Source organism: Scatophagus argus, chromosome 16 (genome assembly GCF_020382885.2).
Source record: "Scatophagus argus isolate fScaArg1 chromosome 16, fScaArg1.pri, whole genome shotgun sequence".
Classification (NCBI taxonomy): Eukaryota; Metazoa; Chordata; class Actinopteri; family Scatophagidae; genus Scatophagus; species Scatophagus argus.
The window spans coordinates 7,355,280-7,377,134 of record NC_058508.1 but is presented as its reverse complement, the minus strand read 5'-3'; the positions used below and the strand labels follow the sequence as shown (position 1 = coordinate 7,377,134).

Sequence of the window (21,855 nt, the reverse complement as noted above, 5' to 3'; positions counted from 1 at the left end):
ATCCTTTTAATAAAGTTGATATGTCAGTGAAGGAACATGGATATATTGGCTTTAAAGGAAAACTCATACATAGCTGTTGTGCCATTCATTATGATGACTTTAATTAATGTAATGACAGGTTTTATTTATCCAATTGTATTTATTATAATGTGTATGTACAGTGCATAATACAGAATAACTTCATGTCATGCTTTGTGCTTCAGTCTGCAGTACAGTAACTGTGGATTTTAAATTGAATACAAAAACATGATTTTGACAAGATTAAAGCTTAAAGTGATTGTAACATTCAAGACTGTGGAGAACCAAAACCAATATAATACCAACAAAGGCACTGTAGCAACACTCAATAACTGGGGGATAATTAAGTCTGCAAAGTCTTTCTGTTGTTTCATTAAGACACATCTGTTCCAAGCTAAAACTGAACTGTTGTGAGGTCAGGATGACACACACTGAAAACCACTATATACATGAAACAACACACCACCAAAACAGACATACGGATTTTGTTCCAATCATCTGTTCAGAAGCTATCAGCGTCCAAAGTGGCACCGTCTACAGCTCAGGCAGGCCAGGCATGGGGAACTGACCGGCGAAAGCCTCCACCTCTACCCTGATGTCTGCTACTCGCTGCTGGAACTTTTCTCCCTGAGCCAGAGCCTGAATGAACTCCTTCAGAGGAGCCTTGGGATCAAGGCTTCCCTGCACCTCCAAGGTCAGCACAATACCTGCAGGATTACATTATTGCAATTGATATCAAAACACTATTGAATTCTAAAAGTTCTGGGCATCTCAGTTCAAGATGCATTTTTTAGAGAACATATTTGCAATTTTATTTTTTTTATTTCTTTGAATTGATTACCTCTGTGAATGAACTCAGCCACCTTCTTGAAGTCATCCTCCACCAAGCCCCTGGAGGTAAGAGCTGGGGATCCAAACCTCAGGCCGCTGGGGCGCAAAGCACTCTTATCTCCTAAACATTTGTATGTGGAAATGTTAAAATAGTGGCATTCTGTACAGAATAAATTATATTTGGACCAGATTACACACACTAGGGTCTCTTAAGCAAACAAAACTGCATGTATCATTATATATCAATCATGAAGAGACACTTGCACACTACCTGGACAGGTGTTTTTATTACAAGCAATGGCACAGGCTTCCAGAACCTTCTCAGCTCGTCCTCCGTCAGTTCCTTTGTTGCGCAGGTCCAGCAGGATCAGATGGTTGTCAGAGCCACCTACACAGGAAAAGAAAAAGTCTTCAAAGACACTACATAGGCCATCAGAAATCTGCTGTCACAACCTTGCTTGTCATGTTACCCTTTGTTTTTTTAAAAAAAAGGTATATTACATATTTTAGCTGTTATCATTTAAAAGAGATTCAACAAGAAGCTATGGATTATTATGTGAGAAAAAGTAATTGTAACTTGGCATCTTTTAATTCTGAAAGAATAATCTGAGTAATTTATCTTGTAATTCTGAAAATTCAATTCTCAAAGGAGATAATCTTCTAATTATCAAATCTAACTCAATCAACTGTGTTGTAGACGCTAGAGAAACATCAAATAGACTGGAGTGTGCTTTTGTCTGAACAGAACCAACAGACCTTAAATGCCCTTGCAAGATGCCATGACAACAGCTACGAATGTCTTAAATAAAAGAGGAAATAATGGCAAGTTTAATCAGTTCAATTATGGACTTTGCTTTTGTACATTCATAGAAACGATATGTCGAGGAACTTACCAGTGACAATCTTGTAGCCATGGTCAGTAAGGGCACTGGAGAGAGCTTTGCAGTTAGCAAGAACCTGCGTCTGGTAGGCTTTGAATTCTGGTGACATGGCTTGTTTGAGAGCTACAGCAACACCTGCCAGTGAAAAACAAGTCCTACGTGAGATAAATGCTGACATATCTGAATGACAGTGAAGAATATGAGTGGACAAAGTCAAAGGGAGATGATCAGTTGTACCTGCAATAGCATGGTTGTGTGGTCCTCCCTGTAAACCTGGAAACACAGCCTGATTGATCAAGGATTCCAAGTTGTACAGAATCTCCTTCCCTTTGGCATCCACGCTCCTCACACCTGGAGGGGAAAACAGAAAGTGTCGAGAAATCTCAAAATACCAACACAGGCAAAAAGAGTATTGATGACCAAACAAAAAAAGGCAAGTGGTTTGTATTGGCAGAAGCACAATTAGTCGTACCTTTCCTAAAGAAGATGAGTCCAGCGCGGCAGCCACGCAGCGTCTTGTGCGTTGTCGTGGAAACAATGTCACAGTGCTCAAAAGGTGAGGGCACCACTCCAGCAGCCACCAGTCCACTGATGTGAGCCATGTCTCCCATCAGATATGCACCATTCTCATTAGCGATCTGCTTCAGGCGGGCGTAGTCAAGGTTGCGGGAATAGCAGCTTGTTCCTGGAGAAGAAGAGAGAGGAAAACAAAACAGAGGTGAATGTGATGTTTTTCAGGTTTTTTGGACACAGACTCCACATTTCACTGATTTATTTGAATATGTGAATATAAACAAGTAATAGCAGTCTGTGCTAAAGGACCTGCAATGATGAGTTTGGGGTGGAACAGCCGGGCGTTTTCTTGCAGTCTGTCATAGTCAATGTAGCCAGTTTCTGGGTTCACCTAAAAACAGAAAACCCCGGTTATATTAAAACACCAGGCAACACAGTGATACATCAATACCTAAACAACCTGAAATACTGAAATTTATCCTCTTAGGTTTCCACAACCGAATCTTAACATTAAAATCAGCTTTTATTATTTTGTAAACAGTTTTTGACTTTGGATGCACTGTGTTATTAAAATGTATTTCATCTGTCTACTAACTATCACTTTAATATTGTGTGAACATTCATTCATTCCAATTGTATTACAATAAGGCATGACTGGTAAAGTCCATTACTTTTCATTTTTCCAAGTGATAATCCAACTTTTGGCCAATATACTTAGATTAGAAACAAAAAAATATACAAATGTAGGCTTTAAAGAAAAGCAAAACATTTTAAATATAAAATTAATACTGAACAGCAAAAATGTTTTTAACCAACACATTTGCAGATATGTTTATATTCAAGACAGTTCACACTGAACTTTGAGGGGCATCTCAGTGCCTGGGGTTTTGGCATGAGAACAGGAGATGTGCCCTTGAGGAAGGCAACTAACCCTTAACAGCTTGAAGCACTGAGTATGTGGCCCAAATAATGAATACCTACAGGTCCTGTGTGTGCATTTTCAGCCTATATGTGGGATTAAAATAAATGCAGTGCAAAAACTGAATGAGGGACCAATAAAGTATATTTTCTTGATCTTTTTTGCTTTAAGTTGCTTTGTGTCTTGTGTCTTGTGACACAAAACAGATTACGATTATGGCCTTTTTGCCATCTTTGGCCTGTGAATGCCACGTGGACATTCTTGTACTCATGAGGACTAATCTTGTTAGTCCAGGGCTCCATTTTAGAGATGCAACTATCAAATATCTCTCAAAGTAGATCAACAATCACTTACTCTGTACATATTCTGAGTTTAAGCTGTCATTACTACTACCACAATGAGAGGACAGATTCTTATTTATTTAACAATTATTAATTTTAGTATATGATATATATGCAAAACAGTGTACAATTATTTGTTTCACAATTCTGAGAAATTTTTACCCAACTCCGTACCTTATATGGCATGGATTCAAAGAAAATGGACGTTGCTGAGATTTTCTTCTTGTCAGTCATGAAGCCATGTGTCAGGTGACCTCCATCGGGAAGGTCCAGTCCCATGATCCTTCCATGTGGCTCCACAATGGCCGTGTAGACAGCAAAGTTAGCAGGAGAACCTTAAAGAGAAGCATGAACAAAAATATGACAGTTGCAAGAATTTCCCTCCAGGGATTAATAAAGGAATTCTGATCTGTAAGACAGAGAAACGAGGAAGAAACTGTGAGAGAGCCAACATGGTAAGGGGAAATGGGAAAAGCAACAAGTACAGAAGAAGAGTTTTTAGGGATGAGAAAGAAGTGAGGCTAAACACCTGAGTATGGCTGCACATTGACCCCCCATTTGTCTGAGTCCAAACCAAAGACCTCCAACGCCCTCTTCTGACAGAGTCTCTCCAGCTCATCAACATGCTCTGTACCACCATAGTACCTGAACACAATGGATTGAAATGATTATTAGTGCTACACTCATTTAGCTCGGACAAATCAGAATGCAGCATCTACATGATGAAATAAAACAGTAGGACTTCATAGACCAACTTGCTTAATTCTTCCTACCTCTGACCAGGATATCCCTCAGAGTATTTGTTGTTCATACAGGAACCCAGAGCCTCAAGAACAGCTCTGCTGGCAAAGTTCTCAGACGCTATGAGCTCCAGCCCGTACGTCTGCCTGCGCTTCTCTTTTTTAATGATATTAAACACCTAAAACCACAAATATACACAAAGATCATATCGTTCAGGAGAGAGGACAATTTTACAATTTGACTCAAAAACAATGCATTATAATTGGACTAAATACCAACAGCAACCTCATGCAAAAAACAACCAAAAATACCTCTGCTAAGCAATTTTTCAGATGGTTGTTAGTACTGCTGATGCCAGTGAATCATCACTGCAGGTAATCACTGGGTATTGTTCTGTTTATAAAATTAAAAAAAAACCCCACAAACCTCAGCGTCGCTGATGGACAGGGGATCCAGCATCATCTTGTTGTGAGAATCCCATGTTTCTTTGCTCACACGGTGGCCATTTGTCAAAGACATGATTGCTGTTTCTCTGGTCACACAAAGTGGAAATCTAAAACAGGGAGGATGATTCTTCATTTAGAGACTAGATAAAAATCACATTGAATTTTTCTATTAGAGTTAACAAAATGTTGTGGATGTCTTATGAAAGAGAATATAATGATTGCTGCTGACCAACTGGCTTCTGCAAAATGCATCCATTATCACAGCCCTAAGCCTCTAACAAAGGAGCAGGCGAGGCATATGCCCCACCACCACCTAAACTGTCGGCAGGAGTGTTGCAACTCTTCGCCCAATGACGTGATATGGTCTCATCAGTTAAACCTTGAACCTTTATAGACTGATAAGCTGCAGACACTGTCATAACTGGGGTTGTTAGGTAACTCATAACGCATTCACACCAGTTTATCGTCCAGTTGTGTTTACACTGGCCACAACTTTATCTGAGACAGCTCTGTCCTGTCTGCAGAGTTGATAGCTACTGCAGCTCAGTCACGCATCTGTCAAATGCAAAAACTGCTAGCACATGATACTTACTACCGTGATTATCTATTCTGGTCGACTGACCCAGAAACCCAACAACGAGTGTAAGAGTGAAAACGTTTGATAAACCTTTAAATCGAGCTGCGTAAATATAGCACTAGCGTCAGAAAATGTCCATGTATAAACAGTCACAACAACTAACTATTTAGCTAGCTTTCTACTTTTGAAACAAAGTTACTTGCTGGCAAACTGCTAGCATAAATGTCATGTCATGGTGCTGCGTTAAAACACCGCGGGAAAACAAACAAATCGACAAAGTGGGGCAAGTAAGACCTCTGCACGCTAGAATAAAGTAAGTTCTTCTTGAAAAGATTTGGCAACGTACACATTAACTTCCACTACTTTGCACATTTCCTTGTGTCCATGAAACACTGATGTTTGTTTAGCCAGTTTACTCACCAGTTGAAGAGAGACTCCAGCGGCTGTCACTTGTCAGACTGAGCTGAAATCAGACCACGGGGCTTCAAAGCTTCTCTGAGTAGGATAAAGTCCGCCAAACTTTCCACCAATAGACGCACTTACTCTTCTTTTTCATTTTCTTATCCAGCACATTAGGCGCAGTACCGCCCCCCTCTGCTCAGAGTGTGGACCAGGACACACTTTTTCTTCATAACGCTATAGCAATGGCTCTTTACAGTCAATGTGAGGATTTCGATACAGTGAAATCACAGCTGACATAATTTGTAACCTCAAAAAGGAAAAAAGAAAAGAAAAAAAAATCAGCATCAAAATAAAGTTTGCGAAGCATGTTAAGGCAAACTGAATTGGTAACTCCTAACCAGGCCACAGAATCTAACAGGTGCAGAATTTGGTGTAACACTGCTATGTACTTGTAAATATGGTCTTATGAATGGCTCTAAACTTTATCTTATGAGTCAAATAATGCTTAAAAGCAGGACTGTCATTAAGACTACCCATTGTTTACTGTATCCAAAGCTTGCACGCTTCCATATATTGATGTTTTGTTTCCACAAATAACAGCTGAAGGTCGTATTAAATGTTTACATGAGAAATATCATACATTGTATATTTATATTTTTTTCTAAAACCGAGTACTCAGGGGTCAAAACATAATTTATTTGGACTTTTTTTAATTTGTCACTTTTCTGTTTTATTACTCATTGCCTTTCAAGCTCACCCGAATTCATCAAAGCTCAGTCCAATGCAGTACATCACGAACATTTACTTGACATAGATTTGATGACCTTTTTCATGCTGTATAGGAAATGGAAGTATTGGATACACTTTCTGTCTTTATTCAACTTCTCATCATACATATCCAAAATATAGAAACTGTATGTGACTGATTTAAGAGAACTCTTTTAAATAATTTAGGATCTGAGACCATAACACATATGTACACTTATGTATGGTATTTATTCTTAATGCTCTTTAATGCACTTAGGACTTTATCAAGGATTTATCAAGAGGCCTGATTCATACAGACCCAGAGACTAAATCCTACCCTTTATTCCTGTCTGGCTAAGAGAATCAAAGGAAATCCCACTTTGTGTACCACTTGATACATCTTCATATTAACATCTTTAACAGCAGTACTTTTTCATTCTTTGGTTTTTCATAATCAGATCCATTACTGAAGTAAGAGCCATTCATTTGTTAATATAACTGTTCTGTTATACCTTGTATAAATGTGGAAATCCTGATGTTCCAAAATAAACATCTGCGATATCGACTCATCTCATTTTCATATCAACTGACTCTTGCACCTAATGCTGATAAATCTTGCTCTAAAGCAGTAACAACAGTTTTCTCACAGGGAAGTAAAGCAAATAAAGAAATAGACACATTTTACTGGTTTCATCATAATAAGCTAAAATAGTTTCATGAGTCTGTTATATACAATGTTAAGATCCCCAAAAAATCATAGTGGCAAAGCTCAGTTAACAAAGTCATAATTGTACAATGTTAAGTATACTATTATTAATACCATGTACAAGATCATGGATTATAAGAGGTTCATTCCAGGTGTACATGAAGACCGCTGTATTCTCAAATGTAGCTTTACTTCCTGGAGGGATCAACGTAGTCATTACTTCATGCCAAAATACACACAACCCCCCTCCATTGGTGTCTCCACAGTCATTTCACAAATGGCCATATGGTATAGTAATGTCAGCATCATAGTTCCTCCTTTAAAAATAGTCAAATATGTATTGCGCCAGTCCGTGAACAAGTGAAAGTGCCTCTGATGAATACTGTGCATCATTTCAGTGAGAGGGAGTTTACTCCTCTGGCTGCTGCTGCTGCTGCCGCTGCTGCATCTTTTGCTGCAAGCAGAGAAATAGAAGAAAGAGACAATTAAACTGACTCACTGCACGGACGCGGCCATGTATGCAGTGGCAGCAATGAGACTGTGGCCGTTGTTTGAACTTGACCGTTCACTATGCCTCGGTCCACTAAATTACTGTTGCCATGCCTGTAAAGTTTTCCAGTCTCACACGGCACACATGCAGATTACAATGATGGCAGAATTAAATTAACCGCTCAAAAATGTTTCAATCGATGGGGCTTAAATTTCATTTAACAACTGTTGCGGGTAGATTTTTAAAGAAAAGAAAAAGCAAGCTTTCACGACCACACCAGGGCTCTAATTAGGTAATAAATCATGTAGTGTTACTCAAAATGTACACTGAATATTTAATACAATAAACACTGCAAAAAACACTTTTTGTCTTGCCTACCTTTTTTCTCTTCTTCTTTCTTTTTGGCTGCCTCTTCTCTCTGTTTCCTGATGATGGCGAGGCGAGCAAGGTCAGCTTTGGCCTGGTCCGTCTTCCCTGCCAAATGCATCTTCATATAGCGCTCCTTCGCTTTCTGCTTCTCAATCTCCTCTCTGTGTCAGAGTGTGTCAAGATGTAGAAAGTGACATAAGACAAGAAAGTCATTATTATTTTTTTTAACATTTTTGATTGGAAATTACTGAAATTTACTGACACTGAGAAGTTATAAAACATAAGTGTATGAGTACATAACTCTTCAGTGTTTACATCCTAACTGCTAGATGCAGGGTGAAGTTCCCATTTAGCACTTATAATGTGTGACTGACTACACACCTCTCTCTCCTTGATAACTGCTTGGGCTCATCCAGCTCAATCTGTGCCACCTTCTTGGACTTCTGAGCGACTCTGTTGGGGTTCTCGATTTCTATCAAGCCCTCCACACCCGCTCTCCTCCTCTAGAAGCACAACAGCTCATACAGTTTAAGGTGAAAGCTTCGAACGATGAAATGACCACGCAAACACGCTTATTAAAAACTGCCATACAGAAAAAAATGTTACAAGTGTGTGTGGTAGCAGAGTAAGGAAGTGACAGAAATAGTGTGGCCGTACCACTGAATTTTCATCATCGCTGTCCTCTGATCCTGATCCTGCTGGTAGCTTATCCTCTACCATGTCGTTCTGAGCTGCACCGGCCTCTTCCCCATCCTGCTCCTGCTATAACATACAACAACACAGAACCAAACAGTGAGATGACACAACCAGGAGAACATAATTAAACAAGGGCATCATGTCACTCACATACATATAGAAAGAAACACCACAGCCTCTGTTTCACAGATCGGTTTCTCTCTTCTGGCTGGTGAAGAGTTAATGAGTGCAATCATCAGGTGAAGGGTCTTACAGGGTCCTTCCAGCTATGTTAAACTCAAGTGTTTACTCACATACGCAGGCTAGTTGACTCTTTCCAGTGGAAAAATGCAACTGAGTTGCATTCCGGTAGGTGTGTCTTTTTCACAGCTTCACCAACACTTAAGTGAAAAACTGCACATACTTGGCCCTGTGTAGTACATGATTGAACAGTGTTTAGATGTACACTGCACCAACCCTTTTCCTCTCCTTCTCTGCCTTCATCTGGGCGTCGATCTCCTCGGGGCTGGTATACGTCCGCACGCGACCCTTGTGGCCACCTTTCTTACCTGCAACGATGACCATGATTGAAAATGACATCACACACAGATTCGCGTACACATAGTACGAGAGATGAAAAGAGCAACGAACTGACAAGTGTCAGAAGAGGCAGAGCGGTTTATCAACATATTCTCAATATTTTTCAATTGTTTAACGTCATCCACAGCACGGAAGTGTAAGTTAGGAAACCTGCACTTGCTCTACAGAGGCGTCTGGATGCTAGTTGTTGGGTGGCTAACAGAAGGCTAACAGATGTAGAAAAACTGACTTCAACAAAATGTAGAGGGTTTATGATCCTTCTTACCTCCTCTGGGCATTCTGACAAACGAAGCCTTTCTTACAAATTCAATGACAAGGAAAACAGAAGTGATGAAGCAGCAACACGAACTGACAGCTGGCTAAACTCACTGTCGAGATGAGTAACACAATACTCGAAGCAGTTCAAGTATTTGCCTTAAAAAAAACTTTACAACAAGGCATTTGCAAGTGTTTAGTAAAATCAGTTGCTGTTCTAAGGTAAATAACGCATACTTTCATATAATTTCATGTTGAATAAATTACATGAGTTATGAAATATGAAGATCTTAATTGTGTTGTTTATCTTAAGGCAATGTGCTAGTGCGCTAAAGTGATGCAATATGCCAGGTACGACAGAAATACATCTACTTTGATTTAATCACACCAATCACCTTTAGACTGACATAAACAAATGTTGACATAACCTTGTATGGTGCGTTAGTCTCAGAGAAGATCTAAGAACTAATTAACGCCAATAACTGTAGTATGTTTATTCGTGATGGTGACATCTTCAAGAGACGACAGATGAAAATGGACCCTTTCTTGTGACGTCGGATTGTTGCGCCCGTGTTGCAAAGGAAAGCTAAGATACCGTGAGCTTTTGTTCTGTTTTGTACAAACTATAGCAACATGCCCAAAGTAAAGAGGAGTCGGAAGCCGCCTCCAGATGGCTGGGAGCTCATTGAGCCAACTTTAGACGAGCTGGATCAGAAAATGAGAGAAGGTAAGCCGGTAGAAGATGATTAGCCTAATGGTCCTCAAAACACTTGGCCGTTTGACTGTAACGTCAATTACAGCGTGCAGTGGTTAAATAATTTCAGCCTTTACTTCATATTTACATGAGCTGTTTACACATACCCTTTCAGTTTTATTTTCCGTTTGATTAAATATTGGACATTTTTAAATTTTGGAAGTGGATACATTAGTTGATTATCACGCGTGTTGTAAAGTCGTATTAATGAACTGAGCCAATCAAAAGTCCCGTGAAGTGGCTGTAGTTCAGTCAGATGCACATGTTTGTTATTAATTAATTTATAATTAATAAAGATCTTTATCCGTAATGCCGTCGTATACATTGTGTACAAAACTGTGTCGCCATATTGTGCCCATATATTCCAGTCAAGGAAAACTCTAATATTACGGTATATAGTTGTGGAAAAACGAACAAATCCCTTAAGATTGGTTCCAAACTCTTGTGGGGAATATTTTATTATTAGTTGAGGCTGTTATAGCAACAGATTAATGTATTATTTCTGATGTGACATCACTATTCAAGACTCTATTCACACATAGTCCCAATAGCCATTTTAATTTATTATTTTAAACAGGTGCTCCATTGATTTTTCACTTTCCTCATTTTCCTCTGTGTCACAGCTGAAACAGAGCCTCATGAGGGAAAGCGAAAGGTGGAGTCTCTTTGGCCAATTTTCAGGTTGCACCATCAGCGGAGTCGATACATCTATGATCTGTTCTACAAAAGGAAAGCCATCAGCAGAGGTATAGAGTTTTGATTCTTGCTTTCTTCCTTTTGAACTACTTGATTTGCTTGTTTCATTGCCCTCCTGCCTGACATATTAGGTATCTTCACTAGATGTGGTGAATTTGTAAAAGAGATTTTAGTCTCTGTGGGACCTCTTGGTAAAAGGGTTAAAAAATGAAATGACAATGAAACCCGTTGGTAGTTGTACTCATAGATGCCAAACCAACATTTCCTTTCTGTGTGTGTTTCCTCACAGAGCTGTATGAGTACTGTATAAAGGAAGGCTATGCAGACAAGAACCTGATTGCCAAATGGAAGAAGCAGGGCTACGAGAACTTGTGCTGCCTGCGTTGCATCCAAACACGAGACACCAACTTTGGAACCAACTGTATCTGCAGAGTCCCCAAGAGCAAGCTGGAAGTCGTAAGTCTCGCAGAATTTTGGACATTTTTACTAAGGCCATCTACTTTAATCACTTTGAAAAACGACCCCATTAAAAGCTTGTATTAAATATGTGTTAAAGGGTTAGGTTGTCCCTCTGCTTACATTAGTCCTGCTGATGTACAGATATAAGTGCAAACAGTGCAGATGAGTGTAAGATTAAGTAACAACGCCGCTATCACACTGCACACATTCAAAGACCTCTTACTGGTCCAGAGTGTCTCGGGATTTTTGTTTGGACAAATGAGGCCAGAGTGCTCACCAGTCACTGTGTCATATATATTAAGTACCGGTAATCATTGACAGGCGTTTTGTTACAGAAACAGGAAGTCGCAAACGCCACAAAAACAAACACTCCAAACCAATACTGTACAGGTTACAGGCCTTACTGTTAGTTGTACTTGTTTTAATTTCAGATGCTCTATCTTCTGTTTGATTTCAACAATAGTCAAGTCCATATTTCAATAAGACTATGAATGTCTGTACAAAATGTTGGTTCAGTCTATTCTATTCAGAAGATGTTGCTGTATTTCTCAGAATGGGTGAAAAGTTCAACCCACTGGTGGTGTGAAAGAAAAGATCTGTGCAGCAACAATGAGAGTAAATTCATACTCTGGAGACCTTGAATTTTGGATAAAATATTTATCCATCTGTCCAACTCATATTTGCTGAAACAGACCAGCAAACTGACAGTTCCATCCCTAGAGTCATGCCACTAGCATGGCTAGTGGCTGGCACATTTTTAAATTCTGAGGATTTTTACAAACAAGATATTTAATAAAGGACAGTGACAATTAGCCATTTACCTTCCCAAATGGAGGCATTTTGGGATGTAAGCTGGCCTGTTCATTTCTTGTGTATTTTTGTCACCTAATTCTGTTGTTTTCATCTTCTCCGCAGGGAAGGATCATTGAATGCACCCACTGTGGGTGCAGAGGATGTTCTGGTTAAGTCCACTTTGCGGACATCTGGTCTACTTTTTGTTGGGCATCAGGACTCGCCCAACCTCCATCTCTCATATCCCCAAATCAACATTGTCTTATTTCAACTGCATCAGAAATAAATGACTGATGAGCTTCACCATCATCCTCATCTTCCCTAATAGGGGTGGGTAAAGGAGGATCCACTGACAGGGGCCATATTGTAGAACATGCATTTGTGTCTTTTTTTTTGTTTGTTTTGTTTTGTTTTTTCAAGATTTTCTGCCCTCCTCTGCAAAAGTAGGAAGTTGAAGTTAGCAGTTCCTAGATCAGACCTGTCATTCCAGCATGTCAAACTAACTTTGGAGGTTATTTTACATTTTAGTATGTTTCATTTCATTTTAAGAAGGCTGGGATGGAAATATTTTTTGTTTGAAATATTATTGTTTTTAATTTTAAAGCTGTTTCTTCATCATTGTTCTTGTAATCTAATTTTAAATAAAACCATTCTGGTTTAATTGTGAGTTTTTAAGCATAATTCCTCTCATGAATTAAAATAATGTCTTTATTGCCTGCAGATGTTACATGTTGTTGTTACATACTTCTCTATTCATAATGTAGCATAAATCACTAACTCTCTTACCCTTTAACAGTCACTCACATTGGATATTTTTATCATATGAGGATAATATTGCTTACATGTCACAAAGCATACTGAAGGCAAGACAAACTATAAGATGTTGGTAGTATAGAAAGGGTCTTCCCAATGGCAGATATTTTACAGGTTGTGGGATTTTCTTATCTGAGGCACAAACATTGCAGACCATTGCTAATTCTAATTCTTATCCCTGTCCACCTGTGAAAATACAGACCTGTGGACCAGCCAATATGTGTGAGTGCTCCTTCTGTGCAGCACTTGCAAAGAAGCTGCTAAAGAATCACCTGCTGCAGCTGAGGCATACAGCCCATAAATGTAGTTAGTATTTATTATTAAATGCTGAAGTAGAAAAGCACACTTGTTTACAGCATGAGACAGACACAAAGAGCTGCCCACTCAGTCTCTGCAAATAAATGTTATTGTAAAGAGTGAACAGTATTGTAGCAAACATGTTCTCACATCATTAATTTACTGCTACTTTCTCTTCAGTTCACAACCTTGACTTCTGCCGCTCCTGCAGGGCAATTAGATGCTTTCACAGACAAGCGTTTATTATTCTTGACACCTCAAACACTCGCACATACGTCATCACCTCGGCAAGTCACACAAACACGAGTCTGTTGGAGTATCTGAATTTTTCAGGCAGATTCAGTTTTTGCAAAGGTCTGTATCTTCCAGTATCTCACAGTGAGATCTGGCATAGTCATCATGATCACCCCCAACTCTTCTGTCACCCAGGCATCCACACACAAATGAAATGGATTCAAATAATTTAATGGAATAAATGAATATAATCAGCATTACAGGAAAGCATCAAGACATTCACAACGTGCTTCATTAAAATCACTGGTCATACAGGGCAGGAGTAAGCACTAATCCTCCTCATGATAAGATACAAAAGGTAGACATGACATGGCAACATAAGGACACTGAGTGACAACATGTTAAGAACACTGTGGTATGGCTTATTCAGATTACATTCACCTTTTTGCATTAGAAGATCAACACCTAAATAAAAAGAGCTGTTACATCTGAACATCTGTTTTTCAAGCAGTAAAAGAAGCAGTAAAAAAATAAAAAGATAACGTGGAAAAAAAAAGACTCAAAGTCCAAATTGCACTAAACTAAAATAAAACAATAGGTGGAATTGACAGGTGAGGTTGCTGCTCATAGTTAAAAAGCATATACCTTAAATTGTTGTTCGCAGCAGGAAGGACAGCAGAAATGATTCACATTGTTTGACCCTTCACATTAAACCATGATCATGCAGTCACAAGTACAGTTACCATCCTAGATACAGAAGTGCAGCTCCATCACTGGTGCCAAAGAATTAAAAACAGTAAAACCTAAAATACTCTCAAAAGTGCTTCTTGGGTTTTGCCTCACTGGCCAATGTGACAGAACTTAAAACATAAAGACTGCACTTGTGAAGTTCTCCAACATCCCAGAGGAAATCTGGGTGCACTTGGCGTGATGATCATGATCCAAATTTTGTCCTTAAGCAATAAAGAGAGAACTGTTGTGTTTTGTTCACAGCAAAGCAAGTTTTGCTTTTGATGGCACAGGAAATCAGGTATTCCAATCATAAAATCTAATCTACACAAACACAACATCACCGTCTCAGCAACATCTCGGCAAACTGTTCAGTCAGTTCATCCAAATATACCGAATCTGAAACACTATCAACACAATGATTCACCCTGGCACAAGACAGTCTCATGCTAACATCACAGCACTCTCACACAACTGTAAGACAACTGGGAAATTCAATACATTTAGGTTAAATAGCTTTAAAAATGTTCCTGATTGAGTGAGTAATATCCATGAAAATGTTTGCCAGCGAACAATATTGACAGGTTTTTGCGGCTGCTGGCCCCACATGGGTGAGTGTGTCGAGATGACATTATTTCTCAGACATGCAATATCATGTGGAGCTGACTGAGTCTAATTCACACATCAGATACACTTCCTCATGCATCACAAACTGAAAACAGCCTCTGGGAATGATCACTCCATGCTCTCAAAGGTCAAATCTACTCAGTTAAAATTCAACATCGTCTCTATTTAGAACAGAACTGAGATTCATCAGTTACTGCAGGAATGTGTGTCAAAATTGATTCATGAAAGAGAAAACTGAAAGAGGAAAAAGAAATATCAAAAGGAAACCTTCAGAAAGGTTTTGGCTTTTGGAGGTTGTGTGGTAGTTTTCAAGAAGAGTGGCGTATCACAAATCCAGCTGTAACAAGCCTGCATGGTGCCAAAAGGGTTTTGTGGACAGAATCGGAGGGAAGTCTGTTCACCACAGGCAGAAAATATCAGCATAGTTTGTTATTGTAAATCTGAAAAACTTGTTTACGTATAACTGAGATGATATCATAGCTGACAAACTGCTCAGCAATCGGTGGGCGTTAACACTGAGCTGTGATCGAGCTTGTTAGAAAACTGGATGAGGTCAGATCAGCACTGAAGACAAACAGACAGCCATGTTGCACAGAGTTTTAGAACATGACATGCTTAATGCATGTGTGTGTGTTGAGGAGGGGACGGGGGCTCACCTTCAACAAACCAACATTTTTTTCCCCATTGAAAGTGAAAAACACACAAATGACTCAAAAGACAATAAGTAGAACTGACCTTCATCTGCTCTGTTATGTGTGTTTCTGAGTGTCAACACACTCTAGACCTAACACATGCAAGTAAACACCCACTGACATTCACGGCTCATTCTGTCTCCTTTTTCCTGCACAAAGAGGAAAGAGCAAATCCAGAGAAAATAACAGCAAGGCAGAAAGAGATTAAACAATAACCAGTTCAGAGTTCGTCCTGAAACTAAAAGACCTTTGGTACAAAAACCAAAGTGTCAAAGATGATCTCTGCTAAAACATGTGTAGGAATCCTCCTCCCGGTATATTAGATTTTGTAAAAAACGCTGGTGGTGTAGTTAAAACTAAAACAAGTTGCTGCTACACTGCTCCCAGTGGCGGGCTGCAGGTACTGCTGAGTGATGAGCTGACTGAGGTAGAGCAGTATCCCGCTGTCCTCCTCACTCAGCCCCAGCTGCTCCTGCAGGAAGCAGCGGCGTCGGCCTTCCACAACCTCTGGCCCCTCAGTGGAGCAGACGGGCAGGTGGAGGTGGTGGGTGAAGGTAAACAGAAAGGCCTTGGCTACCAGGCGACAGAGCATGCTTTGTAAGTGAAGGAAGTAGGTAGAACCACGGCGGATGTAGGTGCGATGGTCAGCTATGTTGGCAAGGAGTTGGCCCCGATATGGTGGACAGCGCAAAGTCTTCTGGTCAGTATCCAAGATGGAGATGTAGCGACTGTAGCGGGACAGTGAGTAAAGCATGCTGGAACCCACCGGGGACGCTACTCTGCAGGGTACAGATAGACAGATAATCAAATTATTATTTTTTTTTTCCAAGGAGGATTATCAGGCTCTCCGCCACAGGTAGAACACATTTTAAGTCATCCATAAATATGGTTCAGGCTATGTTGTTTTAACCATATTTGGTCCAGGACAGTGGCACTGCGGGTCAGTACCAAAACATGAGAGTTAAAAAAATAAGCGCACTAGAGATCCTGTAAAATTAGCAATTGTTTTGTGGGTAGAGATCTGAACAGCAATTTCAATTGAAATGCTTGGCATTGACACTGTAGTCATTGCTCCAAATGTAAATAACCAACATCAAGGATGCATTCTGCATTAATGCAATACTGGTATAAGGAAGGAAAATGGGGAAAATCCATTTTAATTAAAGTGGTGTCAAGATTCAGTAAATTTTGAATGCAGCTCATGCCTCCAAATTAATTGATCTCTAGTATTAAGTATTAAATGAAAAGTATTAAATCATTTAAGTATTAAATGAAAAATGAAATTAATTAGCAAAGTAGGCGTATAATATTTGAAACTTTCTGATCTTCGCTTTAGTGTGTTCAAAAAAATACTGTAATGCGTTTGGGAATTTCAGCCCACTTTGTTGTAAAAAAGATGTGTAGAAATGAAAAAGAAGTTCAAGGACAGACGTAAGGCTGCAGATTAATAGTTGCATAGCTGAATGTGCGAGTCATCGATGACTGAGTCATACCAGATGAGTAACAGTAGACAAGGTGTGATACAAAGCACAGAGTGCAATATAGCTTCATTTTCTCAACTTCACCTTGATGGAGACTCTCGAAGGTTCTGTGAAAATCTACCTCAGTAATTTAGTGAATCTATGTTTGTAACATTACCTATCATCATTATTTGTATAAGAGTGTTTGTTAAATGCCTTGTATGAGAAATACCTTTGCAATCCAATGAGTTTCCACCTCTGCAGGTCTGTAAGGGTGAAGGGGCAGGACAGCCATGCTTGAACTCTCTCTCCGCACTTCCCAGGACCAGGCACAAAGAGTGCCAGAGCAGCAACTAGTCTACGGACTCTCCCCTCATCTGCCCCAAGCACCACCAGGGTTCTGCCACTCAGAAGACACCACAGAGCTTGCATGGCAAATGGGTACTGTCGTACAAACCTCAAGGCTGCTTGTCCAGCCTTCTTCCTCTGACGCAAGGTCACCACTCTACCATAGCCAAGAGGTGAGGCAGCCCGATCAGATCCTGTAGAAGCACTCATGGTACAGTCTGACACATCCTCCACTGATGTATGGGAAATTCCATCTCCAAGGAGCCCCAAAGGCAGCTCGAGACCAGCTGCGGGGCTTTCTGAGCATGGAGAACCCACCACATAGTCTTCCGGGAGTGGAAGTAGGGCCTGGGGTTCCTGGTTGACCACCAAGGTTTGACAGGGCTTCAGGTGGGAGCTTTGGTCAAGGCGAGGCACAGTCTCGGGGGCAGAAGCCTCATAAAGAAAACCCTCTTGGCCCATACAACATGCTGTGTCAATTGGAACCAGCAAATTAGACTCCATCTCACAAGCCCCATCAGCTGCTAATTCACCCTCATCCTCTTTGCTGGCCTCCAGCTCAGACAACACTTCCAGTAGAGACACCGGTGTCTGGTCACCCTCTTCCTCCCCAGCAGTGGTCTCGATCTCTTCACTACTGCTCTCCCTCTCCAGGTCAGTGTTGTGGTCAGGGGTCAGGTCAAAATCAGGATCTGGAGCTCCTGACTTGATACTAGGCAGATTCTGTTGTCTTTCTGTTTGACCTGTCTCACTCTTATCACTACTAAAGCTTCCTTTGGTTTCCTCTGAGCTCTCCTGAGTCTCCAGAGTCTGATCTGAGGGGGAAGACTCCAACTGACTCTCCAAAAGCTCAAGTTCACACAACTCTTGAGCATTACTGATCTCAGAGGCTGGGTCTCGACAATCTGGAGGCTCCAGAGCACCTTGCTCCAGAGGTTCTGGACCTAGCACAATTGGAGGAGGATGTAAACGTGCACAGTTACCTACAGCATGGTTCACGGCACAGAATGGTTTTGGTGCCCCCTCTTCTTCCTCATCATCATCACCAAGGTCCTCCTCAAACAAGAAGTTGGTAACTCTCTGTTTCTTGCGCAGAGCCCTTTCTAGGCGGAGTGTATACAAGTAGCTCAGGTCCCCCCGGAAACTCCTCTCCGTCTCCCTCAGGAGCTCCACGGTGGCCTCGTAGAAAGTGTTGTCACACAGCTCTCGCAGGGTCTTCAGCCGTTTGTCAAAACACTTTGCAGACTTAGCTTTGATCAACTGTGGTGTGTAGGACGGCCTGCGTTTAATACCCTCATCTTCCTCCTCAACCACTTCTTCTTCTCCTCCTTCGTTGTCAGTCCGACCCTGCCCTTCCTCCCCCTTCTCCCCTTTGTCACTGTAACTGAAGGGGTTGGCAAGCTTGGCGTATTTGTTTAACAGCTCCTCACATTCACTCAAGCACTCAGTGATACACTTCTGGCAGGTAACAGCATGAGGATCTCGGCGGGGACGGAGGTGATAGCAGCTGATCTGTCTCAGCAGGTCTCTGTGTTCATAGATGCTCTTTTCAACATTTGCAAGCTCATTGGCCTTTTCCACAGCATGAGCGGAGTACATGCACTGAGGCCCTGCCTCTCTCTGCAGGCCTTCCTCCCTCTGCAGCACAGAGCGAGTGTAGCTGAGGGAGAGAAAACAGTTACTGATTCACATGTTCATACAGGAAAAGGGAAGGCAGTTTGAAAAAAATATGATTTTATTTCCTCAAGAGAGGAGTCAGAATAAGTGGAAAAACCTACACGAGAAAACACTGAAAACCTGCTACAGGGGACATCATGAATTGTTCAGATTAGGTTTGGAGTTCATTATCCAATTATACATGCTACCCATGTTAGCTGCATATTGTTGGTCAGTTGGTTGGCTGCACCATCACTTTGGTTCAGAATGAAATATTTCAGCAAATTCATGAATCCTAATGTATTTTTGTGATCCCCTGAGCTTTCCTGTTATGCATTTGTGATTCTAAGTGACATATCTTGGCATAAAATCTGCTATACTTTGTGATCCCAAACTTTTTATTTAGCAGTCAGTGCTTTGATATATGACCGAATACGTGTAGAGACTTTCATACCAGCCTCAGTTGTACTTAGTACTTTGTGCTCATTAGGAAATGTTAGCATGCTAACATGCTAAATTAAATTCATGAATATAGTAAAGACTGTACATTCTAACCATGTTAGCACGATTGTTTTTGGTAATTTAACTGATTGCAATTTTGTTATGGACCACCATTCACTAATTTTGTGACAGTCTGGTTTAGGGGGTACTCTGTTATAGACTAATTTTAAAAGATTTGCTATTTTAGATTACACTGTGCTACATGATGCATACTCCTACATAAAGTCTCAGTTGGTGCCTAAGAATATAATCAAGCTCACATGGCATGTGTAGTCCTCTGTGTGCACTGAGGCAATTGGCTGCATGGACAATATACAGAAGGTGACTGGTGTGAGGTCAGTGAAACAATGAGAGATCTGTAAGGGACCACAATTTTTGCTCCTAACTGATTCATTTGGCTATGCTCTTGCTGTTTTTCAAAAATTATTCTATTCACTATGTAATATGACTAATAAATTCAAAGAATTCATATTAAAATATTAGATATAATTGATAAACCTTAAACTGTATGTGGGATAGCAAAAAAGGTTGTGTTCAAGCTCTTACTCCAGATCTCGGAGCTTCCTCTGGAGTTCCTTGGCAAAGGCTCTCCTGTTCCCAGCCTTCAGACACTCAGAGGCCTGCGAGAAGCGGAGGGACAGCTCCTGAAACTGCAGCATGATTTTCCTCTCATCTGCTGACACATACGCCATACAAAACGGTCGCACAAAGCCCCTCGCCTCCAGGTCGTACAGCGTAAGATGATGGACATAGGCGAAAGCCCCCTCCTTTGAGTCACCCAGCACCACCCTTGAGTCCTCCACAAAGCTGAGCCTAGGGTAGCCGGTGCCAGGTGGATGCCCAACAAAGGAGGCCTGATAGTCCACTGACATGATGCGCAGGGCAAAGTAATTGAGATCAAATGTCCCACAGACTTTGGGGTCATCAGGGATAGTGAGCAGCGGCTGAGGGCCCACCTGCTCAGAGAACTCAGAGATGAGGATGAAGTCTTTGGTGAACTTGGCATAGGAGGTTTTCGCCCAGGGGTTGAAGTCACCCAGCGGGTGGAGAGGAACAGAGAACTCCTTGGGGAGCACCCAGGGATCAGGATTTGTCTCACCATACTCATCCTCTCTGGTGAAAGCCACCACGTCAGGTGAGCCTATCATAGTGGTGTTGTTGAGCAAGGCATCAGAAAGACAACACACAGTGCAGCACAACTAATAAGCCATAAACCAACTGTCAGAGCACAGCAGTGGAGGGCAGCCCCATGAAGAACATTGAGATTGTCTGTTCTGTTGCATAATTGTTAGTTGGGATAGAACAGCTGTGGCCCAGAGATGGAGAGGGTCCACAAAAAAAATCAATATATCATCATTATATGATCTATGACAAGAGGTCCCAGAGAAGAGTGGGCCCAAAATACAGTCGTGACACTACAGGAGCCAGTCCACAGAAAAAGAGCCTGGATATGAATCAGATAAAATAAAAACATCCGCCTCGACAGAAATATAAATCAGTGTGTCTGTTAACAAAAGCAATTATCTTGTTTCAATCACAGGGTCCGGGAGGCATCAGACCATTCATGATGTGCAGAGAGAAGAAATAAAAAGCAGCATCAATGAAGCGCTTCTCTCCTTCTCTTCCTGTCTTCGTGCGTCGTATCCATTACCTTTGTGCGTTCTGGTCAAAAATGCGGGATACTGATGCGACAGAAACGCCGTAGACAGACAGAAGCGCTACATGTAATTTTCACGTCCAAAGACAGACGCCATGTTTACTCAGCTGGTTGTAGTCTGGTCAGGTGACCAATCCTCCTTCCCATCCGGAGAAATTCCACCCTAAACCAGAATTTTAGTTTCAATTTTATACCGATGATTCATAATGATGATTATATACTAATGATAATTTCATGATTCACTCCTCAAATATGTTTTGTTATTTAATTTTTTCTTTAAATATTCTTTACTTGGCTACCTGTTTGTCAGACAACACTAAATCATTTAATCAAAATGTAGTCAGATACAAGTCAAACATTTTATACCTAAAAAAATCAATACAAAACGTATACTTTTAGCTGTAGAATTACTAAAACCTCTAATTAAAACACAGGGGACATTTTCAGTCTTGGTTTCACAGTCTAGGTTTATAAAGTTGAACTGTCGAAGTTCTGATTTAGGGTGGATTTTCTGTTTAACGTTGACGTATTATAATTAATTACATAATAACTGTTGTGAAACATTTGTTGTCATTATTATTAGTAATTATATTGCATATTCGTGTAGACGACAGACAGTTTGAACACCG

The 21,855-nt window shown here is 40.7% G+C and overlaps 4 protein-coding genes across 6 annotated transcripts; 1 reads left to right on the top strand and 3 right to left on the bottom strand.

Moving 5' to 3' along the window:
* Positions 1–74: 74 nt before the first annotated feature.
* On the bottom strand, positions 75–5,841 carry shmt1 (serine hydroxymethyltransferase 1 (soluble)). Of its 2 annotated transcripts, XM_046414166.1 has the most exons (12): positions 5,688–5,841; positions 4,671–4,797; positions 4,277–4,422; positions 4,033–4,148; positions 3,678–3,838; positions 2,553–2,634; positions 2,203–2,415; positions 1,968–2,081; positions 1,743–1,865; positions 1,121–1,237; positions 860–970; positions 75–725 (listed from the first exon to the last, which is right to left on the bottom strand). In XM_046414166.1, the coding sequence occupies exons 2-12, from the start codon at positions 4,761–4,763 to the stop codon at positions 553–555; spliced, it is 1,449 nt and encodes a 482-aa protein (XP_046270122.1). In that variant the 5' UTR covers positions 4,764–4,797; positions 5,688–5,841; the 3' UTR covers positions 75–552. The 2 variants fall into 2 exon arrangements, with proteins under 2 accessions (XP_046270122.1, XP_046270123.1); XM_046414167.1 differs by lacking the exons at positions 75–725; positions 860–970; positions 1,121–1,237 and adding an exon at positions 1,295–1,648.
* A 1,238-nt stretch (positions 5,842–7,079) lies between these two features.
* On the bottom strand, positions 7,080–9,852 carry pdap1b (pdgfa associated protein 1b). 2 transcript variants are annotated; one of them, XM_046414169.1, is made up of 6 exons: positions 9,522–9,852; positions 9,134–9,225; positions 8,639–8,740; positions 8,363–8,484; positions 7,991–8,142; positions 7,080–7,576 (listed from the first exon to the last, which is right to left on the bottom strand). In XM_046414169.1, exons 1-6 carry the CDS (start codon positions 9,532–9,534, stop codon positions 7,512–7,514), a joined length of 546 nt encoding a protein of 181 aa, XP_046270125.1. In that variant the 5' UTR covers positions 9,535–9,852; the 3' UTR covers positions 7,080–7,511. The 2 variants fall into 2 exon arrangements, with proteins under 2 accessions (XP_046270125.1, XP_046270124.1); XM_046414168.1 differs by having other exon boundaries at positions 8,639–8,743; positions 9,522–9,839.
* A 141-nt stretch (positions 9,853–9,993) lies between these two features.
* On the top strand, positions 9,994–12,873 carry bud31 (BUD31 homolog). Its single transcript, XM_046414170.1, has 4 exons — positions 9,994–10,238; positions 10,889–11,011; positions 11,251–11,417; positions 12,336–12,873. Exons 1-4 carry the CDS (start codon positions 10,145–10,147, stop codon positions 12,384–12,386), a joined length of 435 nt encoding a protein of 144 aa, XP_046270126.1. The 5' UTR covers positions 9,994–10,144; the 3' UTR covers positions 12,387–12,873.
* Positions 12,874–13,771: 898 nt separating this feature from the next.
* smcr8a (Smith-Magenis syndrome chromosome region, candidate 8a) lies at positions 13,772–21,716 on the bottom strand. Its single transcript, XM_046414165.1, has 3 exons — positions 20,116–21,716; positions 17,297–19,072; positions 13,772–16,383 (listed from the first exon to the last, which is right to left on the bottom strand). Exons 1-3 carry the CDS (start codon positions 20,715–20,717, stop codon positions 15,924–15,926), a joined length of 2,838 nt encoding a protein of 945 aa, XP_046270121.1. The 5' UTR covers positions 20,718–21,716; the 3' UTR covers positions 13,772–15,923.
* Positions 21,717–21,855: the final 139 nt, after the last annotated feature.

Bases quoted from the DNA above. Each gene is read 5' to 3' on its own strand.
- shmt1 (XM_046414166.1), bottom strand. From the start codon at position 4,763: ATGTCTTTGACAAATGGCCACCGTGTGAGCAAAGAAACATGGGATTCT. The intron at 3,839-4,032 runs GTGTTTAGCCTC...CTTCTCTTTAAG, and splicing joins CAATGTGCAGCCATACTCAG to GTTCTCCTGCTAACTTTGCT. The intron at 1,238-1,742 runs GTAAGTTCCTCG...TTTCCTGTGTAG, and splicing joins TGGCTACAAGATTGTCACTG to GTGGCTCTGACAACCATCTG.
- pdap1b (XM_046414168.1), bottom strand. The intron at 8,744-9,133 runs GTTGGTGCAGTG...TGTATGTTATAG, and splicing joins CAGAGAAGGAGAGGAAAAGG to CAGGAGCAGGATGGGGAAGA. The intron at 7,577-7,990 runs GTAGGCAAGACA...CTCTGCTTGCAG, and splicing joins GAAAGAAGAAGAGAAAAAAG to CAAAAGATGCAGCAGCGGCA.
- bud31 (XM_046414170.1), top strand. From the start codon at position 10,145: ATGCCCAAAGTAAAGAGGAGTCGGAAGCCGCCTCCAGATGGCTGGGAG. The intron at 11,012-11,250 runs GTATAGAGTTTT...GTTTCCTCACAG, and splicing joins AAGGAAAGCCATCAGCAGAG to AGCTGTATGAGTACTGTATA. The intron at 11,418-12,335 runs GTAAGTCTCGCA...TCTTCTCCGCAG, and splicing joins CCAAGAGCAAGCTGGAAGTC to GGAAGGATCATTGAATGCAC.
- smcr8a (XM_046414165.1), bottom strand. From the start codon at position 20,717: ATGATAGGCTCACCTGACGTGGTGGCTTTCACCAGAGAGGATGAGTAT. The intron at 19,073-20,115 runs GTAAGAGCTTGA...TCTCTCCCTCAG, and splicing joins AGGAAGCTCCGAGATCTGGA to CTACACTCGCTCTGTGCTGC. The intron at 16,384-17,296 runs GTATTTCTCATA...TGTACCCTGCAG, and splicing joins AAACTCATTGGATTGCAAAG to AGTAGCGTCCCCGGTGGGTT.